General features: G+C 36.8%; 1 protein-coding gene across 1 annotated transcript in view; it reads right to left on the bottom strand.

Annotated features, from left to right (window-relative positions):
* The window catches only part of CNBD1 (cyclic nucleotide binding domain containing 1), a 309,471-nt gene that overhangs the window by 25,882 nt on the left and 262,853 nt on the right, over positions 1–20,736 (bottom strand). The window contains exons 7-8 of the mRNA XM_046641858.1: positions 15,625–15,759; positions 14,029–14,161 (exon numbers count right to left, since the gene is read on the bottom strand). Coding sequence (XP_046497814.1) covers positions 14,029–14,161; positions 15,625–15,759 — 268 coding nt within the window. The remainder of the gene's footprint in view (positions 1–14,028; positions 14,162–15,624; positions 15,760–20,736) is intronic.

Below are 20,736 nucleotides of genomic sequence, written 5' to 3'. Positions count from 1 at the left end.
TTATTACTCTAGCAATGAGGTACACTATCAAATAATGAGGAAACAGCTTTCCAAAAATGAAGCAGCAGCTTCATGGAAAAAAATTAAACTTTCTTGAGTTGCAAAAGAAATTGCAACATAGAAAGATCCATGTAGAAATATTGGATCATGCTTAAGTGATCTTGACAAATAAATTTAGAAAATAAAGTAATAAAAACGCACGCAATCTGAATTCGTATCTTTAGGGGTATCACCATAAATCCTTTAATGGAAATACAAATTACAGATGCAGCTGAAAAGTCAAATGGGAAGCAGACCCTTCAGCATCCTTGGGATCATTTGCAGAGGGCAACAACCAAAGGCTTGGGTTTTAATGACCAAACTGAGAGGGAAGGAAAAAACTGTGCTTTTACAAGTTAGGAAATAAGAAAAAATATACCGTATAATACCAGGGCTCTCAATGCAAACATGAACTATGAATACTATTCATAGATGATGCAAGTCATTGAGGAAGCTATGTTTAGCTTGGTCTCTGGGTAGGAAAAAAAGTTACTCTCCCACGAACACTAATAAACGATGGCAAGCCTCACAAAAGACTTGGGAGTCGGGATGGGGGGCTCAGTATTTAAATATCTCTGGGAAACACTAGGAAAAGTTTGTTCTAACTCTGAGGTGGTGGGTGAGAGCACAGTTTCATTTAAATCCATGCTTGAGAATCCTTCTGGTGTCTGGAGTAAGAGTTTGGGCTGCCATCCACAGATGTACGTGCATCTATGCAGCAACAAAGCACTCTGGGTGAAATTTTTAAAAAATGACATACAGGTGCAGACTGTCGAGGATACTAAGGAGGTCTGAAAATGTACTTGAACAGGTCTATTCCATACAATACCCTGAATAATTACAATGCCTCTTACATTAATTTTTTTCCATTATTAGTGTCACTGTCTCATGTGCCTCTCTCCTTTCAACCATCATTCATGTTGCTCTGCCTGATTCATTCCTCTAAAACTTTTACTTCTTCAGGTTTATTCTACTATTCAAAAACCTTTAAGGATACCACATTAGCTATAAAACAATGCACAAGTACGTGAACATAACATTTAAAATGCCTCAGACTCTACAGTTTTGACTGAGCTCCCAATGATCACGAATAGGCACCTGACTTGAGCTGTTTGCTCAGCTCTCCTGCATCAAGATCTACAAGCCATATGTTGACTCCTGTCTTCCTGCAGAGAATTATCACTCCCACCTACTGTCCAACCATGTTCAAAAAATCCTCTCTCCCATTCAGTTTCTACTGTATCTGTTGGAAAATAGTCACTTAACAATTATCATGGTAGATAATATGTATATCTATGAGATATTTAAAGTTATTTTAATGCAAGATATTTGTCATCCATCTCATCACTTTACAATTAGACTCTTTTGTATTTTTTCTAATTATTAAAACTTTGAGATCAAAATCAAAGTCAGACTACAGTACATAGTAATGAACGCATTGTAGCTACTCAAATAGTTCATTTTATGTGATTTTAAAATGTATTTCTTCTCATCTCCACAAAAGAAACTACCACTGTGTTTTGCACATAGTAGGTGTTCATTAAAAATATTGACTAAATGCCAAATGAAGAAATTCTGAAAAAGTACTTATTTATAAAGGAGAACAACTTTGATAGAATACACAATCAGACTACTACTCTTGGTTCCTGAGTACAGAAAATAGATTCTTTCTATCTAAATTTAAGCAGAAGAGGGTTTATTAGAAGATATTAGGAAACTCTAGGAAAACTGTGAAACTAGGTTTCAATTCTACAGAGTCAGGAAAAATTCAGGCAGTGGAAAGCTCCACCCACAGCACGGAGGCCCTCCAAAGGAAGCCCCTCTCCGTCCGCTGCTGCCACTCCTCACTTGTAACACTAGCGGCGACACGGGAACCATCTCGTTCATCACCGTGCTCTAAGAGCTGCTCCCTGACTTCTTCCAAACATCTTATAAGCATATCTGTTGGCAGAGCTCAGGCCATAAGCAAAATTGAAGCTGCATAAAGGATTCTAGGAGATGTAGTCTTTAGTTTTTCTAGCCTCCACAGCGGAGGGAGGCCGGTTAGAAGCGTTTGAGAGGGGCACTCAACAATACAATCTCCAGGATCGATCATCCTCAGAAATAGTTTCTTAGAGGGATGTTTATAACAAAAATGTGTATGGTGACAAATTTAAAAAGTAGATAGGAGACTAATCTTGAATTATATTTGCCAGTGGTAATTCCATTTCTCATTACCTTGTATTATAGACAGTTGGTTGCATATATAGTGAAATTTGAACATAATGAGTAAAAATAAAAGTGATTAGTTGATAGATTCTAAAAATTGTTATTCCTGGTGATTTCTTGAAGAGAACAGACTTTCAAACTGCCTTTAACTAGTGTTGTCCTTATTTCATGCTAATGTTTGTCTTATTTAATTAATATGATCCAGGATTCAAATTGGCTTTTATTTTACCTGGATTATGAGTTTAAAACACTGTGGCCTCCCAGTATTCTTAATGGTTGACAGATTACAATGATATAATTCTCTTAAACTTCTACTCAAAGACAGTAAAGCAACAAATTTTGTTTTATTTGAAATTTAACAATAGAAGTATGTTCAAGTATATTAATATTTAAAATACCATTTCCCTCAAATGGAGAAAATATATACCAAGTGTTAATGCAACCCACATATACTGAACAGCAAAGAGTTAAATTATCTACTTCTGGGAGAAATATGTCATATGTTTGGTCTAAAGGCAAACATTGACATTAAAATATTCATTTGTTCTTTCATTCAACATATTTTTCAAGGGTCTACAAATTCTAGGCATTCTTTTGGGTACTGAAAAATAAGATGGACACATTCCAGAGGAATTTTAAGCCTAGTGGGAAAACTGAGTCTTAAACTATTAATTGTGCCATAACATGACTGTGGACATAGGATAGGGGTGAGCAAATTTTGGCCCATGGGCCAAATCTGGCCCGAGGACTATTTTTGTATGACCTTCCAGCAATTAATGGATTTAACATTTTTTAAATGGATTAAGAAGAAAAAGAAACCACAAAAGAGACTGTCCAAGACTTGCAAAGCTTAATGTATTTACTATCTGGTCTTTCACAGAAAACTTTGCTGAACCCTCAGGTGTGGGATGAACAGAGATCTCTGGGGGGGCAAAATGACAGCAGAAGAACTTAAATTGTCTAGGAAAGTTATTTTAACAACATGCAAATTTAGTGAGGTGAAGGATCAGGAACTTGTCTGGGAAGGGGAGATAACATGTGTAAAAGCCCAGAGAGAAGGGCCCCACTAGATAGCAGAAGTCCAGAATGGTTGCAACATGGACAGAAGGGAGAATGATCCAACATAAACCCTGGAGACACAGGCATGGCCCGGATAATAATAGCAAAGATTTTGTATTTTAATCTAATGACAATGGGAAGAAAGAATATTCTAAAGTGATGAATGATGAGATAAAGTTGACCTCAGCATGAGTTAGTGCAGCTGAGGTTATAGGGTAAGTAGACTAAGGGAAAGGAGGGTAGAAAGAGAGGAAATGGAAAGAAGAGGTGCAAGTGGTCACAGAGAATTCTGGTGCTGGGTGAGAAGGAATAAGCACACACACACATCACAGTAAAAGGGCTAAAAGCCAAAGACGGAGGAAGTCTTGAAAACAGCAAGAGAGAGACGACCCATCATGCACCAGTGACCCATGGTAAGATGAACAACTGACTTCTCCCCAGAAACAACCTGAAGCCAGCAGACAATGCAATAACATAGAGTCGTCCCTCAGTATCCCTGAGGGATTGGCTCCAGGAGCGCTGCAGATACCAAAATCTGCAGATGCTCAAGTCCCTCATGTAAAATGGCATAGCGCAGTGAATACAGTCAGCCCTTCGTATCCACGGTTTCTCATCTGCGGTTGATTGAATCAGCAGTTGCAAAACTCTCTGATATGGAGGGCCATTTGTATTCAAAGTCGTGCCAAAAACAAAACAAAAAACCACCATCAACAAAGAATCCTATAGCCAACAACGATATATTTCAAAGATAGAGGAAGATATTCTCAGTTAGACAAAACCTGAGATTATCCATTTCTAGCACAAATTCCTTCAAAGAAAGACTAAAGGAAGTTCTTCAGGCTAAAAGCAAGCAATACCAAAGAGAAATTTAAATCCTCTTGAAAAATCAAACAGTACCATTGAAGATAAATATGTAATTATAGAAGGCAGCATAAACGCATATTTCTTCTCCTTTCTTCTCTTAACTGACTTAAGGAATGATTGTGTGAAATGATAAGTACATGATTCTGGTTTGGGGTCTATAATAAAGAAATGTAGTATATTTGCCAATAACAACACAAGGAGACAAATGGGAACAAACTTACATTGGACTAAGGAAAGGATGGCAGATGGTAACAAATCCACAGGAATAAGAAGATAACTAGAAATGGTAAATAAAGTGTTTAATGTAACAAACACTATAAATGTATACTTGTCCTCCCTTCTTGTCACAGTTTCTTTAAAAGATGTAAAATTCTATAAAATAATGATAATTATTATAATAGTATAATAATTAAACAAAATAAGTAAAATAAATATAACAATAGTAATCACAATTTATTGTTCAGTTTGAACACGTATAGATGCAACACATATAACAAAGGAGGAAAAGTAAATAGAGTGATACATGGTAATATTTCTATATCTAACTGGAATTAAGTTGGTAAAAGTCTGAAGTAGATTCTCATAAATTGAGAAGTGTATGGTTAGTCTGAGAGCAAACTTTAAGGAAATAGCAATATATTAAAAAATTGGTTTCTCTGGACCAGCGTGTAAGGAGCTCTAGAGTCATCACTTCATCCTAACAAGAAGTAAAAAGCAGAAAAAAAAATAAAGAAAAATCAAGAATTCTTAACTTGCAAGGGAAGTGAGGTCATAGAGCCAACTGCTGTCCCCAAAATTGGAGAGACAGACAGGGAAATACAGAGAATCCCAACTCACCAGAGCAGAAACCTCCACGGGAACCAGTGCCGAGGCAGGAGAACGTGAACTGGAACTGACAAATTTCTGGACACTCAGTGTGGGCAAATCTGAGAGTCAAAAACTCCAGGGGGACCCAGGCATCAGGGGATCCCCCCACTTTTGTGAGTTTTACCTCCTGGATCTCTACCAGGTTCCTACAGCAAATATCAGAGAAAAATTCCCTCACGCTTCTGATGTGAAATAGGCCAGCACACTCTGCTCGTCTTAACAAGATCTGCCCTCAGGAGAAGCTAGTTAACCACAGCCCCACCTGAGGGGGTTTTATCAGAGCCTAATTGAATTGGGGAAAGGAAAATACCTCACTCCAGCCCGCTCTGGCCATCCCGTCCTATCTAATGAGGGGAAGGGGACTGAGAAGCGCTGTGACGTTCACGGTCCAGAGGCACAGGCTGACTGAAAGACTGAGACCCAATCGCAAATCGATAAAATGCTTCTCCTCCGTCTACACATCATGACCATATTACTAAAACCTGTTTATAGCCGTTCCATATACCCAGTAAAGCATGCCCAGCTACCAAGAAAAAATTACAAAAGATACTAAACAGCAAAAAGCACAGAGAGAAGTAACAGAGCCAGCATCAGAACCAGACATGGCCAGAATGTTGGACCTGCCAGACCAGGAATTTAAATAATTATGATTAATATGCTAAGGGTTTTAATCAATAAAGTAGACAGCATGCAAGAACAAATGGGCAATGTGAGAAGAGAAGGAAATTATATGAAGGAAGTAAAAATAAATGCTAGAAATAAAAAGCAACATAGAAATAAAGAATGCCTTTGATGGGCTTATTAACAGACTGCACACAGCTGAGGGAGAATCTCTGCGCTTGGGGATATCTCATTAGAAATCTAAAGAAGTGAAAGCAAAAGAGAACAAACATATAAGAAAAGGACGGAATATTCAAGGACTGTGGACCAACTACAAAAGGTGTAACCTGTATAATGTGAATATCAGAAGAAGAAAGGAACAGAAGAAATATTTGAAACCATAATGACTGAGAATATCTCCAAATTAATGTCAGACACCAAATCACAGATTCAGAAACTCAGAGAACACCAAGTAGTATAAACACCAAAAAGAAAAAGAAGGACACCCTACACCTTGGCATTTTATTTTCAAATTACAGAAAATCAAAGATAAAGAAAAAATACTGACAGAAGCCAGAGGAATAAACACCTTATGTATGGAAGATCAGAGACAAAAATTACAACCAATTTCTCCCCAGCAACCATGAAACCAAGAAGAGAGTGGAGTGAAATATTGAAATTGTTGAGAGAAAAAATCCACAATATAGAATTCTGTACCCTGCAGAATTATCCTTCAAAAGTGATGGAGAAATAAAGACTTTCTTAGAGAAACAAACATTGAGGGAATTTGTAGCTGGTGTACCTGCCTTGCAATAAATGTTAAAAGAAATTCTTTAGAGAGAAAGGAAATGGTATAGGTCAGAAACTTGGGTTTACATAAAGAAAGGGAAAGCATCAGAGAAAGCATAAAGTGAAGGTAAAATAGAAATTTTTACTTTTCTCCTTAATTGATGTAACAAATAACAGTTTGTTCAAACTAATAGCAACGTTGTGTTTGGCTATGTTCACTTATAAATGTCTATGTGCTTAGCTGTGCTTATGTATAAGTGAAGTGAATGACAGCAATGGCACAAGGGATGGGAGGGATGAATGGGATTATTTTGTTATTATAAGGTACTCACACTACCTGTGAAGTTGTGTAGTGTTATTTGTAAGTAGACTCAGATTAGCTACACATTCATATTGCAAACTCTACGGCAACCTCTAAAAAAGTAAAAAACAAAGTGGAACTGAAACGCTAAGAGAGGAGAGAAAGCGGAAGCATATAAAATGCTCAATTAAAACCACAAAAGGCAGAAAACCAATGGAAGACAGAAATAAAAACAAAGAACAAAGGTAAGAGATTAAAAAAACAGTAACAAATAGAGTAGCTAATATCCAACAGTATCAATAATCACTTTGAATATCAATGGCATAAATGTACCAATTAAAAGAGACTGTCAGAGTGGATTAAAAAACAAGACCCAACTATATGTTGTCTATAAGAGACTCACTTTGAATACAAAGACAAACATAGATTAAAAATAAACGTATGGAGGGGCCGGCCCTGTGGTGTAGTGGTTAAGTTTGTTTGCTCAACTTCCACAGCCCAGGGTTCATGGATTCAGATCCCAGGTGTGGATGTACACACAGCTCATCAAGCCATACTGTGACAGCATCCCACATAAAAAACAGAGGAAGACTGGCACAGAGGTTAGCTCAGGGACCATCTCAAGCAAAAAGATGAAGATTGGCAACAGATGTTAGCTCAGGGCCAATCTTCTTCACCAAAAAAAAAAAAAAAAGGTATACCATGCTAGCACCAATCAAAAAAGAAAGTGAGAGTAGTTATATTAATTTCAGACAGAGAAGACTTCTAAGTAAGGAAAATTATGAGAGATAAAAAGAAGCATTACATAATGATAAAGGGACCAGTTCTCCAAAAAGACATAGGACGTTTAGGGTGTATGTCCTAACAACAGGGCATCAAAATATGTGAGGCAAAAATTGCTAGAACTGCAGGGAGAAATAGGTGAATCCTCTATAATATTTGGAGACTTCAGCTCCTCTCTCTCAGAGAGGGAAAGATTCCACAGGCAGAAAATCAGTGAGGATACAGTTGAAGTCAACAGCACCATCAGTCAACTTGACGTAATAGACATCTATACACTACTTCATCCAACAACAGCAGAAGACACATTCTTCTCAAGCTCACATGGAACCTTCACCAAGATAGACTGCTTTCTCAGCCATAAAATACATCTTAACAAATTTAAAAGTGTAGAAATCATACTATATCTGCTTTCAGACCACAATGAAATTAACTAGAAATCAATAACAGAAAGATAACTGGAAAAATCTCAAAATATGTGGAGATTAATCAACGCACGTCTAAATAATACATGGGTCAAAGAAGAAACCTCAAGGAAAATTTTAAAGTATTTTGAATTAAATATAAATAAAACCACAATTTACCAAAATTTGTGAGGATGCAGGGAAAGCAATGCTTTGTCGGAAATTTATAGCAATGAATGCATACATTAGAAAAAAATAAATATCTAAAGTGAGTGATCTAAGCTTCCAACTTAGGAAACTAGAAAAAGAAGAGCAAATTAAACCCAAAGTAAGCCGAAGATACGAAATAACAAAAATTAGAGCTGAAATCAATGAAATTGAAAACAGGAAATCAATAGAAAAATACACAACATCAAAAGCTGATTTTATAAACCAGCAATGATCAACTGGCATTTGAAACTAAAAATGCAATATGATTTGCATTAGCACCCCAAAAAACAAATACTAACGTATAAATCTAATAAGTATAAGATCTATATGAGGAAAACTTTAAAACTCTGATGAAAGAAATGAAAGAACTAAATAAATGGAGAGATATTCCACACTCCAGATAGGAAAATAATAGTGTCAAAATGTCTTGATCTATAGATTCAATGCAGTCCCAATCAAATTCCCAACAACTTTTTGTGGATATAGACAAATTGATTCTAAAGTTTATACAGAGAGGCAAAAGACCCAGAAGAGCTATCACAATATTGAAAGTGAAGAATAAAGTCGAAAGAGTGATGCTACCTAAGTTCAAGACTTGTTATAATTCAACAGTAATCAAGACAGGGTGGTATTGGTGAAAGAATAGACAAATACGTCAGTGGAACAGAGCAGAGATCCCAGGAGTACGTCCCATAAATATAGTCAACTGCTCTTTGACAAGGAGCAAAGGCAACACATAGAGCAAAGATAGTCTCTGCAGCAAATGGTGCTGGAACAACTTGGGGTCTATGTGCAAAAAAATGACTCTAGACATGGACCTTACACCTTTCACAAAAATTAACTCAAAATGGATCACAGACGGAAACATAAAGTGCAAACTTACAAAACTCCAAGAACATAAGAAAAACTATAGATGACACTGGGTATGGTGATGCCTTTTTAGACACAACACCACAGACATGATCCATGAAAGAAATAATTGATAAGCTGGACTTCATTAAAATTAACAACTTCTGTTCTGCAAAAGACGGTGTCAAGAGAATGAGAAGATAACCACAGACTGGGAGAAAAAAATTGTACAAGATACATCTGATAAAACTCTGTTACCCAAAATATACAAAGAACTCTTAAAAATCAACAGTAAGAAAACAAGAAATCTGATTAAAAAATGGGCCAAAGACCTTAACAGACACTTCACCAAAGAAGATATATGGATCACAAATACACATCTGAAAAGATGCTCCACCCGTAAGTCATCAGAAAAATGCAGATTAAGTCAACAATGAGATACCACTACAAATCTACTTGAGTGGCCAATATCCAGAACACTGACAACACCAAATGCTTTTAAGGCTGTGAAGAAACAGGAACTCTCATTGCTGGTGAAAGTGTAAAATTCTACAGCCACTTTGGAAGTTTCCTACAAAACTAAACACACTCTTACCATACTATCCAGCAATTGTGCTCCTTGATATTTACCCAAAGGAGTTAAAAATTTATATCTACAGAAAAACCTGCATACAGATGTTTATAGCAGCTTTGTTCATAATGTCAAAACCTGGAAGCACTAAGACGTCCTTCAGTAGCTGAATGGATAAATACACTGTGGTACCGTGGTACATCCAGACAATGGAATATTATTCAGCATTAGAAAGAAATGAGCTATCATACCATGAAAAGACATAGAGGAACCTTAAATACTTATTATTAAGTGAAAGAAAGAGTCTAAAAAAGCTACATACTACATGATTCCAATTCTATGGCACTCAGGAAATGGCTAACTATAAAAAGAAAAAAACAGTAAAAAGATCAGTGGTTGCCAGTGATTAGGGAGGACAGGGGGGATGAATATTTATCCAAAGGAGTTAAAAATTTAAGTCCACATAATTTATGCTTCACATATGTGGAGCACAGAGGACTTTTAGGGCAGTGAAATTGTTCTGTACGATACTGTAATGGTGGATAAATATTGTTAAACATTCATCCAACCCATAGAATGTCCAACACCAAAAGTGAGCCTTAATGTAAACTATGGGCTTTGGTTCATGATGTTTCAATGTAGGCTCATCAGTTGTCACAGATGTACCACTCTGGTGGAGTATGTTATTAGTGGAGGATGCTCTGCAAGATTGGGGGCAGGGGGTATATGGCAAATCTCTGTACTTTCTGCTCAATTTTGTTGTGAACCTAAAACTGCTCCAAAAAGTAGTGTCTATTAAAAATCATTAAATGAATTAATATGTTACAGTGGAAAATATTTGCTTAATGCAAAAGAGACTAGTAAAAGAGGAATGGAGGAACGAAAACACAGCAGGATCAATGGCACCTCTAAGCACAAACCTGGCTCTGGGGTGCTCAAGAGTGTGCCTTGGGGCTAAGAGTTTTGATCTCCTGCACATAGTTGATCTGCAAGAGATCGATGTTAAAAAGTTGGGATTTAAAGCCTAGAACTTCAAACTTTCCTCCAGTAGAGCTTCAAAGTGTGTGTTCTGTGGCTGACAGTCTCCACTTTTGGTTTGGGAAGACTAGATATCATTTTTACTCTTATTATATTGGCATATTTTACCTCTCAGAACTAAATTGGTCACTACAGTTTTTTTAGTATCTCTAGTTACTATGTTTGCTATGTCAAATGCTACCTGGAAAAGATGGAGCATGCTGATATAAAGCAGGATAACAATAAAATGTACATCAATAGTTCATTGCTGCCAAGTTAATTTACTATTTTTTCATACACACATGATAGACACAGAAACAGTTTGATTACGGAGATCATCTGGTTGCCATTTCCCAGCCAATCACGCCTTGGAAAAATAACATCTGGGAATATTAGTTGGTTGAATACAAACCAGACAGGCCCAAACTATAAGCAATGTTGCATTCAGGCTCTCTTGGCATATGAAGCAAAAGTCGAGAAGACGTAAGAAGTTAACAAAGGAAACAGAGCTAGAAATAAGCTTTACTTATTTCGTAGATTGCCAAGGATTAATCCTAAATCCTATCAAGCTTTTGAATAATGAACTAAATCTCTCTGAAACTTCATCCAATATACATTCCTAAAATAAGATCAAAACACACATAATTATGCTTTGGAAATCACACTACTGCTAATTTTAAACCTGGATAATGAAAGTATAATTTGAGCTACGCTCTCTATGTTTTCTGATGAAAATTCAAAATAAATCTTGAGTAAAGTCGAGAAGTATTATAGCTAATGCTTCTCTTTCATGTATCAAGTTTGTCGCTCCCATAAAAGAAAATTAGATTAGGTTGACAGGACTTATTCTTTACCTAGGTATGTTTATTTATAGGAATCGTGATATTTCAGAGCTGAAACGTGCTTTGAAGAGCATCTGGTGAAATTGTCATTCTTCCCTAAGCGAGATAAATGATTTTTAAAACTGTATAAGTGTAAGCACCACACAGTTATATGTTCGGGAATCAGTGGAAAAATAATGTTACTTTTGACTGACTCAATATAATCACACGTTGTCCAATGCAATACATAATTTCCACCATTATTTCCTGAGACATTTACCAAAAAGAACTTGAACCTAGCAATAGTCTAAGAAACTGTGTGTCAGGTCAGAACCTTCTTAATTCTTTGATGCTAAAATTTAAATATTTTGATTGATACTTTAGACGGAGACACATATTATTCACCAGTAATCAAATACATTAAAGCACATAATTATTCTCCTTTTCCAAATTCCATGTTCTTTTGACTCACTTAATTGAAGATATCTAATATGGTTTCTTTCCTCCTTTTAATCACCTCAAAAATATTAATGTCCTAATAGATTAGCAAGGCTAAGATATTATTTTTTATAGAAAATAGCCCTGAAAGTGAAGCATGGACCAAGATTGAAATTTCTGATACAAAATGGGGAACCCATGATAAATCCAAAACATCCACATTTAAAAGAAAATTGTTTCCATACAATAAATACATTGAATTCAGAAAAGATCAATTCCCAATTTTTTACAAGTTAGTTTACTACTTGCCTTCTATATATGTACTGTTTGCCAAAAAATGACATTTATACATCATTAGGAAAAATGTTTTATGAACAAAAGTGCAATATGACTCATTTAATTTTTAAAGCAAGAGAAAAATATATATTCATCTAAACATGGGCTAAACACTATCTCAAAAAGTAATAATAAAATATAAAAATATAAAAACAATGAGGCTGGTCCGGTAGCACAGTGGGTAAGTTCACATGCTCTGCTTTGGTGGCCCAGAGTTCACCAGTTCAGGTCCTGGGTGTGGATCTATGCACTGCTTGTCAAGCCATGCTGTGGCAGGCATCCCACATATAAAATAGAGGAAGATGGGCATGAATGTTAGCTCAGGGCCAGTCTTCCTCAGCAAAAAGAGGAGGATATGAGCTCAGGACTAATCTTCCTCAAAAAAAAAAAAAGAAGAAAGCATAAAAACAAGCACTGGAAAGAAATTAGAAACAAATTCAGGAAGGTGTTTCTGGTCTTACCAAATTTAACGGGTTCATTAGAGAATCTCAGTTTTTGAAGCACAAACCTGCTTCTAACGCTGTTTACTTTTCTCCAATAAGAGAACTCTCTGTACAGCGCTGAGCTGAATCTCACTTTTCTGTTATGTAGTCACTTCCTCAAAGGGCATCTTCACCAGAGTCCCTAACTTCTCCACCATATTTTTGTCACTAGAACACATTATGGAATTTACAACTCAGACCCATTCTTTTAGAACTTTAATTTCAAACTTAATTCAGAAGTGTTGTCCTCCTCCTGGCACCATATCCCTCACTACAGTTAGGACTCTGTAGGCGTGAGGTGGAAATATTTCTTTCAAACACGTCCTCTTTCCTTATAATCTTGGTACTCGACCCTCCACTGTTGGACTAGGAGGAGAGACAGGCAAGGTTACAAACCTCTCTCTGTTGTTTGTGGCTGTCCCGTCTCTTGTGGGGCGATAGTGATTCCCTACAGAAGGAGATCTAAGGTTCTGAACCACCAAGAAAGCTCCTCCTGAGTTGGCGTCTTAGTCGGTTTGGGTTGCTGTGGCATCAGAGACTAGGTGGCCTAACAACCACCTCTCGTTTCTCACAGTTTTGGAGGTTGGCAAGTCCGAGATCACCATGCCCGCAGATGCAATGTCTAGGAGAGCCCTCTCCTGTTCTGCAGACAGCTGCCTTCTTGCTGCGTCCTCACCTGGCCAGGCCCTCTTCTCAGGGCACTAATGCCATTCATGAGGACTCCACCCCCATGACGCCATCACCTCCCAAAGGTCCCACATGCAAACAGCCTCACACTGGGGACTCGGTCTTCAACATACTAATTTTGGGGGACGTAAACATTCAGTCCATAGCAGTTGGCATCTCTTATTTAGCAGGCTCTCAGAGTTGGAAAAATTGTACAAAATGACTCAACGCCACCTACACTTTTTGTGTGCACATACTCCAGGAAATCCACACATCGTAGCCAGACAGCCTCACTGCGGGTGTCCCTAATGTCAGCCTCGCCTATTCTCTGTCATGGTGTCTTCCACGGATAACGTGCAGCACAGATGCAGATATGCAAACTTGCTGCTTAAGTACCTGCTCGACCCAGAGAACAGGAAAAAAGGACTGTAAGCTCTCACCACATTTTTCCTTTTTAGTTTGCTGCTTACATTGACAGTCAGGGAGGGGCACCAGGGAGGGGCACACAGAGGCAGGTGGGAGTGAGGCCAGTTCTGAGATCACTCATCAAGCCAGTACGGGATGATTTTTAATAAGAAACAGGTCCAATTCAAAGTCAACATTGAATGAATTAGGGAAACACTCATACGAAGAAATGTTATATAAAACTTGAAAACTATGAAAAATTGCAAATTCCAATAATACCATATTATGTAAAGAAAATGATCCGAAGTTGCATTAAACTCACCATGACCTGGAGGAAATTTTTTCCATTTGATGAGTCCAACTAGCTCATATATGGATAAAGTAGGCCACTCCTCATAATATGGACACTGACGAATTAATTTCACTTTTTGTTTATTTTCCAGTTTCTTTTCTTCCTATAAAAAAGTCATCCAATTTTCTATATCAGGTAATTTAAAAAGAAGATAAAAAAAGGACAGCAAATAGATAACTGGCAGTAAAATAAAAATAAAAATAATGTTAATGTAAATTAGAATAAAATACATTTGAATTTTATAAGAGAATCATTCTATGACTACATAACCATATTGAATTTTTAATCTTCAGATCTGCTATGAAAATTTTGTCTTCCCACCTTTCGTAATACTTTTGGACTTCTATAAATGTTTCAGCACTTTTAAAAAACCTGTCATATTTAAGACTAAACTCAAAATTTGTATTTGATAATATCAAATAAGTGATACAAATATTTTGAAAATAAAAGTGAAACACTAAAAACACTTTTTTTTTCTTTTGAGGAAGATTAGCCCTGAGCTACCATCTGCTGCCAATCCTCCTCTTTTTGCTGAGGAAGACTGGCCCTGAGCTAACATCTGTGCCCATCTTCCTCTACTTTATATGTGGGATGCCTACCTCAGCATGGCGTGCCAAGCAGTGCAATGTCCGCACCTGGGATCCAAACCGGTGAACCCCCGGGCCACCGAAGCAGAACGTGCGAACTTAACCGCTGCACCACTGGGCCGGCCCCTAAAAACACTTCTTTTAAAAGCAGGCCACTCTGAAACCAGGAATGTGGAAGGAAGCTGAATTCTGAGAAAGTCTTCTCTACCACTGGCACTGAGACCATCGTATCAAAGAAAAACCCAACTATTAACGACCTAAATCATGAAGATGGATGTCTCATCTCTCTCCAGTGTGAGCACCTACGTGGCTGACACCAGTGTTCTGAGGTGCCTGCACCAGCATAGGCCCTGTCCAGAGGAGCCAGCAGAGCAGGACATGGGTCCTCCCAGTCCCGTCATCTATACACACGTCCTCTGCCATCCCAAGGAAGAGAAACAGAGGAGAGGCAAGATTCTGGATTTGACTAAAAGAGAATAAATTGTTAAACTTGAAGTAAAGAAGTTATCTTAACAGAGCAGAATTAGGGGTCAGAATTTACTTGTGATCACCTATTCATGCGGCTCTGGGTTTGTTGTCTAGCTATGAAATAGCCTGCTAGTCACCCCCAAGTGTTCTTTTCCCCCCTGAGATAGACTGTAGAGATTTAGAGATATTCCGGCATCTCTGAGACATAACATGCTTTTGACACCCAAAACATACATTGTTGAATGAATGAATGAATTTTAAATTCATGAAAAACCAAAAGAACTCAAAAATAGTCATAAAATATATCCAGAGAGACGTTTCTTTCCACTTCAACTACCCGTCACCATTAGAGGCTTAAGTGATATTCATCGATAAACCACGTATTTATGGTTTCCAGGACAAGTCAAATTAAAAAATAAAAGGAATGTGGATGTCTTCTGTCCAGAGAGGCAAAACATAGCGTGAATTTATACTCATATTGTGCTAATATATAGATTATATCTGGTCATACCAGTTTTAACTTTGTGCAATCCTTTGCAGGAATTCTAAGAATTTCACAATCTTCTTCCATCACCACTGCGTACTTTGCTATGGATTCAGTCTGAGATATAATTTCCAAGGTACCAAAGGTGCTCCATTGTCCAAGCTGCAAAAATACCAAAGGCAACTTAAGTTTCATTATCACACATCAGCATAAAAATACCAGTGATGGTTAAAGAAGCAGCCTAGGAGAGTCTGCAAAAGACAGAATTATAGGTCAAGCTCCACATCTATGAAAGAAGGGGATCTGGACAGTCTTGCACGGATGTCCTACTCCTTCTGCCCAACGTCACTTCTCCAAAGCAAGAGAAGCAATTCCACTTTTTTCACTAGCATAAAGAAAATACCTTATAAGAATAGGTCTTCTGTTTTACTCACTGATTCATTTAAGTACCCAGAATAGTGTTTGGTACATAGTAGACATTCGATAAATATTTGTTGAAAGAATGAAGAAAATAGTACACTTATGTACAGAGGGTCGTCTGTTTATTTTATTCTCCTCACATGTTGGTAATAATAATGAAAATGAATATAGTGTTATGCAGTGTATAAGTCACTACCAGATCTATGTATTCATGTAGGGTCTAATTTAATATGTGAGAGACAAATTAAGCATGGCAAACATGTTACCATTAGAATACACATTGTATGTTACTAGGATGGAGTGAGACCACATAGACTCTCACACAGGTCTGTACTCATGTTTGCCTGGGAAAAACTGGAGCATGTGTAAGGGATAAGAGATTGAGAAGCTTCTTAGGGAAAACATTAGGTCAACATGGCTATCTAAGATGATATGGGTGGACTTCCAGTCTTCCACTTCAAATCCATAAAAAGGCTGAATATTATTCTTTTTAGCTGACTGAATAGCTGAGCTTGAATCTGAAAGTCCAGAAAGAAAAAGGGAATTTAAACAGTCACTGCTGAAGCCAAAGCGATCCACAGTAATATCAGAGTGAGATGAAGACCTGAGTGGTCGAGTTTTGCGGCTTGTCACACATGTGGGAACAGGAGATGAGACTCAGGACCACACAAGTTGAGGAACTGGAGTAGAGCCGCCTTGCCTGAATCCTAGGAGCTTGGAGAACTGCCCCTTCCGTGAAATGGAGACAACAAAAACTCCACCCACTAATCTAGCCATGGAGCTGGGTACAACTGTCACAAAATCAGGATCCTAGGTCTGCAACCTGCGTGGGTACGGAATATATATTTACACACAGTACAGCACTCAAAGCTGAAAAATTAGTGTAAAGCCTGGTACGCAACTGGAAAAACCCCAGGAGCCAGGAAAGTGCAAACTGCAAATTTGATGTATGAATTCAGAAGAAAAGGAACTGCCATAGAAAGCAATTCCTGCTAATAACAGCATCACGATAAAAAACATTACAATCCACGCAAGTGAACAAATCTTTTGTGAGGGAAAGTCAAAAAACAGAGAAGAAGAAGAAAAAATTTAACAGCCTGAAAGGAACTCTATACAATTAATATATTTAGACCATAAAAGCAGAGCATAACATTATGAAAGCAAAAAGAAGCATTTTGTAAAAGAAACAAAATTAAACTTCTAAAAGTAGAAATTAGAGTTATTGAAAGATAAACTCAGTGGACACATTAATTAGTAGATTGAAGAAAAAATTTATGACATGGATAAAACTATGAGAAAGTCATCCAGAATAAAGCATATAAAATATAGAAGGAATAGAAATAAGGAGGAGATTTTAACAGATATGGAAGGAAGATGGAATATATCAAAATAAAAAAAGAATGCGTATATCAGCATAAATCTACTAGAATTTCTAGAACAAATAAAAAAGAATGGGAGAGAGGTGATACGTAAGTGATAATGGCTGCAAACTTTCCAGAACTGAGGGAAGAGGTGAGTCTTGAAAATGAAGGAGCATATATCCTTGTGTTTTACACTCTTGCTCAGGTTCTGGTGTACTCTCTTAATTTTTCTCCCTGTGTCATCTTATTAGCTATCAGTAATTTCAAGCAGATGTCTTTTACATGTATTTTTCCAAATTTTCTAATTGTCGCTGGTATAAGACTTACTCTGAGTTACCGAATAAACCACTATGAAAGCGGAAGTCCTCTATGACTTTGAACAACATTCTTAGAGCTTTCTTTCTTGAGTCATTAACCAATATCACCTGACTTCCTAATATTATTAGGAAAGTACTAAACTTCCAACACCCTTTACACATCCAATTACTTAGCTGAATTATTAAAAAATTAATTAATATTTATATTTCCACTCTGTTTTATAATTATGATCATCGTAAAAGTGTTCAAAACATAACCTTCAAACTAGAATTCTTTATTTACTTAAGATAGCAATATACAGTAATGGTAAAACAAGCAACAAGATGTTAATTTTAGACATTATGTGAAACAAATTAATAAAGGTGAATTTTAGGTAGAATATTGAATGCAAAGAAAAGGAGTACAAGTAAGTTGATTAAAAAATTGGTAAATTTAAGTAGAATTTATGGATATATAATAATTTAAAAATAACTAATATGGGGTGTCTTTAAAAGAAGATAGATTTAAAACATGTTTACAACAAGTCAAAGAGAGGAGCAGGAAGATAGAATTTAAGTATCTGAGAATCTTTATACTCTGGAACTAGAAAAGAAAAAGATTATGTAGCTTTTCTTAGTTTAAATTGCAAATTTAATAACATAGAAATTGGAGTTTTGTAGATGGAAAAAGAAAACAATGACGCAAAAATAAAGCGATCGAATTTGTATGTACCTAAAATATCTAATAAACATCTATAATCTGACTTAAAGAATATGAACAACAAAAGCATACAATTATAGCAAATGGCAAATTATTTAAAAAAATAATTTCTGGGGGCTGGCCCAGTGGCATAGTGGTTAAGTTCACACACTCAGCTTCAGCAGCCTGGGATGTGGGTTTTGGATCCTTGGTGCGGATCTACACACAACTCATCAAGGCATGCTGAGGCAGCATCCCACATAAAATAGAGGAAGACTGGCACAGATGGTAGCTCAGCAACAATCTTCCTCAAGCAAAGAGAGGAAGATTGGCAACAGTTGTTAGCTCAGTGCCAATCTTCCTCACCAAAAATACTAATAATGATTTGTAGGAGAGAACAACCAAATATACCATACACAAAAGAAGCGTGTTCAACCTTCCTAGTAGATGGAGAATTGTACATGGCACACATTTATTCATCCATCAGCCCGAAAATATTGAAGTACTTTAACCTACGAAACTGGGGAGATACATCATACATAACTCAAGAAACTGTAAAAACCTTTAAAAATGGAAAGAATCTGGTAATATTTACTGAAATAAACAGAGAGTGCATGCAGTACTTTATGCAGAAACCCATCGCCTAGGAATTTATCTTATAGAAATAGCGCATTCTTTTTTTTTTTAATAATTTTTTTTTTTTTGGTGGGCACCTGGGCTAACAACTGTTGCCAATCTTCTTTTTTTTTTCTGCTTTATTTCCCAACCCCCCCCCACCCCCCCCCCCCCGGTACATCGTTGTATATCCTAGTTGCATGTCCTTCTAGTTGTGGGATGTGGGACGCCGCCTCAACGTGGCCTGACGAGCAGTGCCATGTCCGCGCCCAGGATCCAAACTCTGGGCCGCCACAGCGGAGCGCGCGAACTTAACCACTTGGCCACGGAGCCGGCCCCGAAATAGTGCATTCTTAAGAATATATTTACAAGAAGTTTAATGCAGCACTTTTTAGTAACCCCCAACTGGAATCTTCTTTAATGGCCACCAACTTAGATTGATAGAGAGAGAGAGAGAGAGGTAGATAAATACAATGCATGCAGTATGTGTATGTATGCATGTATATACATATGTTTGCACATATATATTCAACCAAGTCTAATTTTAACATAGTGTTAAACCTTCATGACATTTATATATCTTAACCTGTAAAAATGTTTATGATGAAGAAAACAAGCAGCACATGAAAATGTATGTTGAAAATCAATTTTGATAAATTGAATAATTACAAAAACAGTAATCTGTATAAGCATGTACAATTTGTATACATGCTAGGGTCAGTTCAGAGAAAGATGTGCCTGTGCAGATGGCAGGCTACTCAGGGGAGACGTTGAGCTAAAACAAGAGATTTAGTAACTTTTTCTGCAGACCCCCTTGCAGATTTTTCAATGACAATAATGAGTGGGTATTAAATTTTAAGTTTTAGACATTTTTAAAGACATTTAAAATGCAGGTTGAAATCTACATGCTGTGTTGTTTTCCATACCTGTGTCATCTCTCTGAATATCTTCATACTGATATGTAAACTCTTACATGATATACGTCAAATGTTTACATTCTTATCTCTGGCTGATGGAACTGCAGATAATTACCATTGTCTACTTTACACCTCTCTGTATTTTCTGAATTTTTCGATAAATTCAGAAGAGCAGTTTTGAAATCAGGCAACATTACAAAGCAATTTAAATGACTTACAACTCGATCGTTTCTCAACTATTTGGAAAACGTCATACATTAAGGCTAGACAGACAATCCTATTTTGGTGGAGATTGTTGGTGAAGTTGCACAAAAGGAATGATTTCTCCAACTTCTAAATTCTCACGTCATTTTACTAAAAAGTAAATCGATAGCTAACTTTATTCGGAAATGATGTATTCCCACGATTAAAAATTTTTGAACTTCTCTACTGATACATGACCCAATTTGCCTCTGAATGATGAGTAGTAAATCAATTAAGATTTCTTTTGAATAAAAACATCATGTTGAGGTTTGTTTTAAATTGCATTTACAAAAAATGAGCTTTTCTGAAAAACAGAAGGCTTTTATAGGTATAATTTTTGTTCTCCTTCTATTATTTTTCCATTGCTCCTAGCTTCTAGACATTTATACATTAAACAAACTCAATGACTAAAATTAGAGCTGCTATTTTTAAATCAATGAAAGGTCTTGTTCTTAACCCTGTGGAACATATTTTCTTTTTTCTAAGGGGCTGAAGAGGAGGTCAGAAAAAGCACCAAACCTTTTCAGATCAGGGGTTCATAACCCAGTCCAAGGATGGACCTTTAGAAGAGTCTTAAACTTATACAT

The sequence above is a fragment of the Equus quagga genome, chromosome 16 (genome assembly GCF_021613505.1).
Source record: "Equus quagga isolate Etosha38 chromosome 16, UCLA_HA_Equagga_1.0, whole genome shotgun sequence".
Lineage (NCBI taxonomy): Eukaryota > Metazoa > Chordata > Mammalia > Perissodactyla > Equidae > Equus > Equus quagga.
The sequence above is the reverse complement of the archived record's forward strand: the minus strand, read 5'-3'. Positions and strand labels throughout refer to the sequence as shown.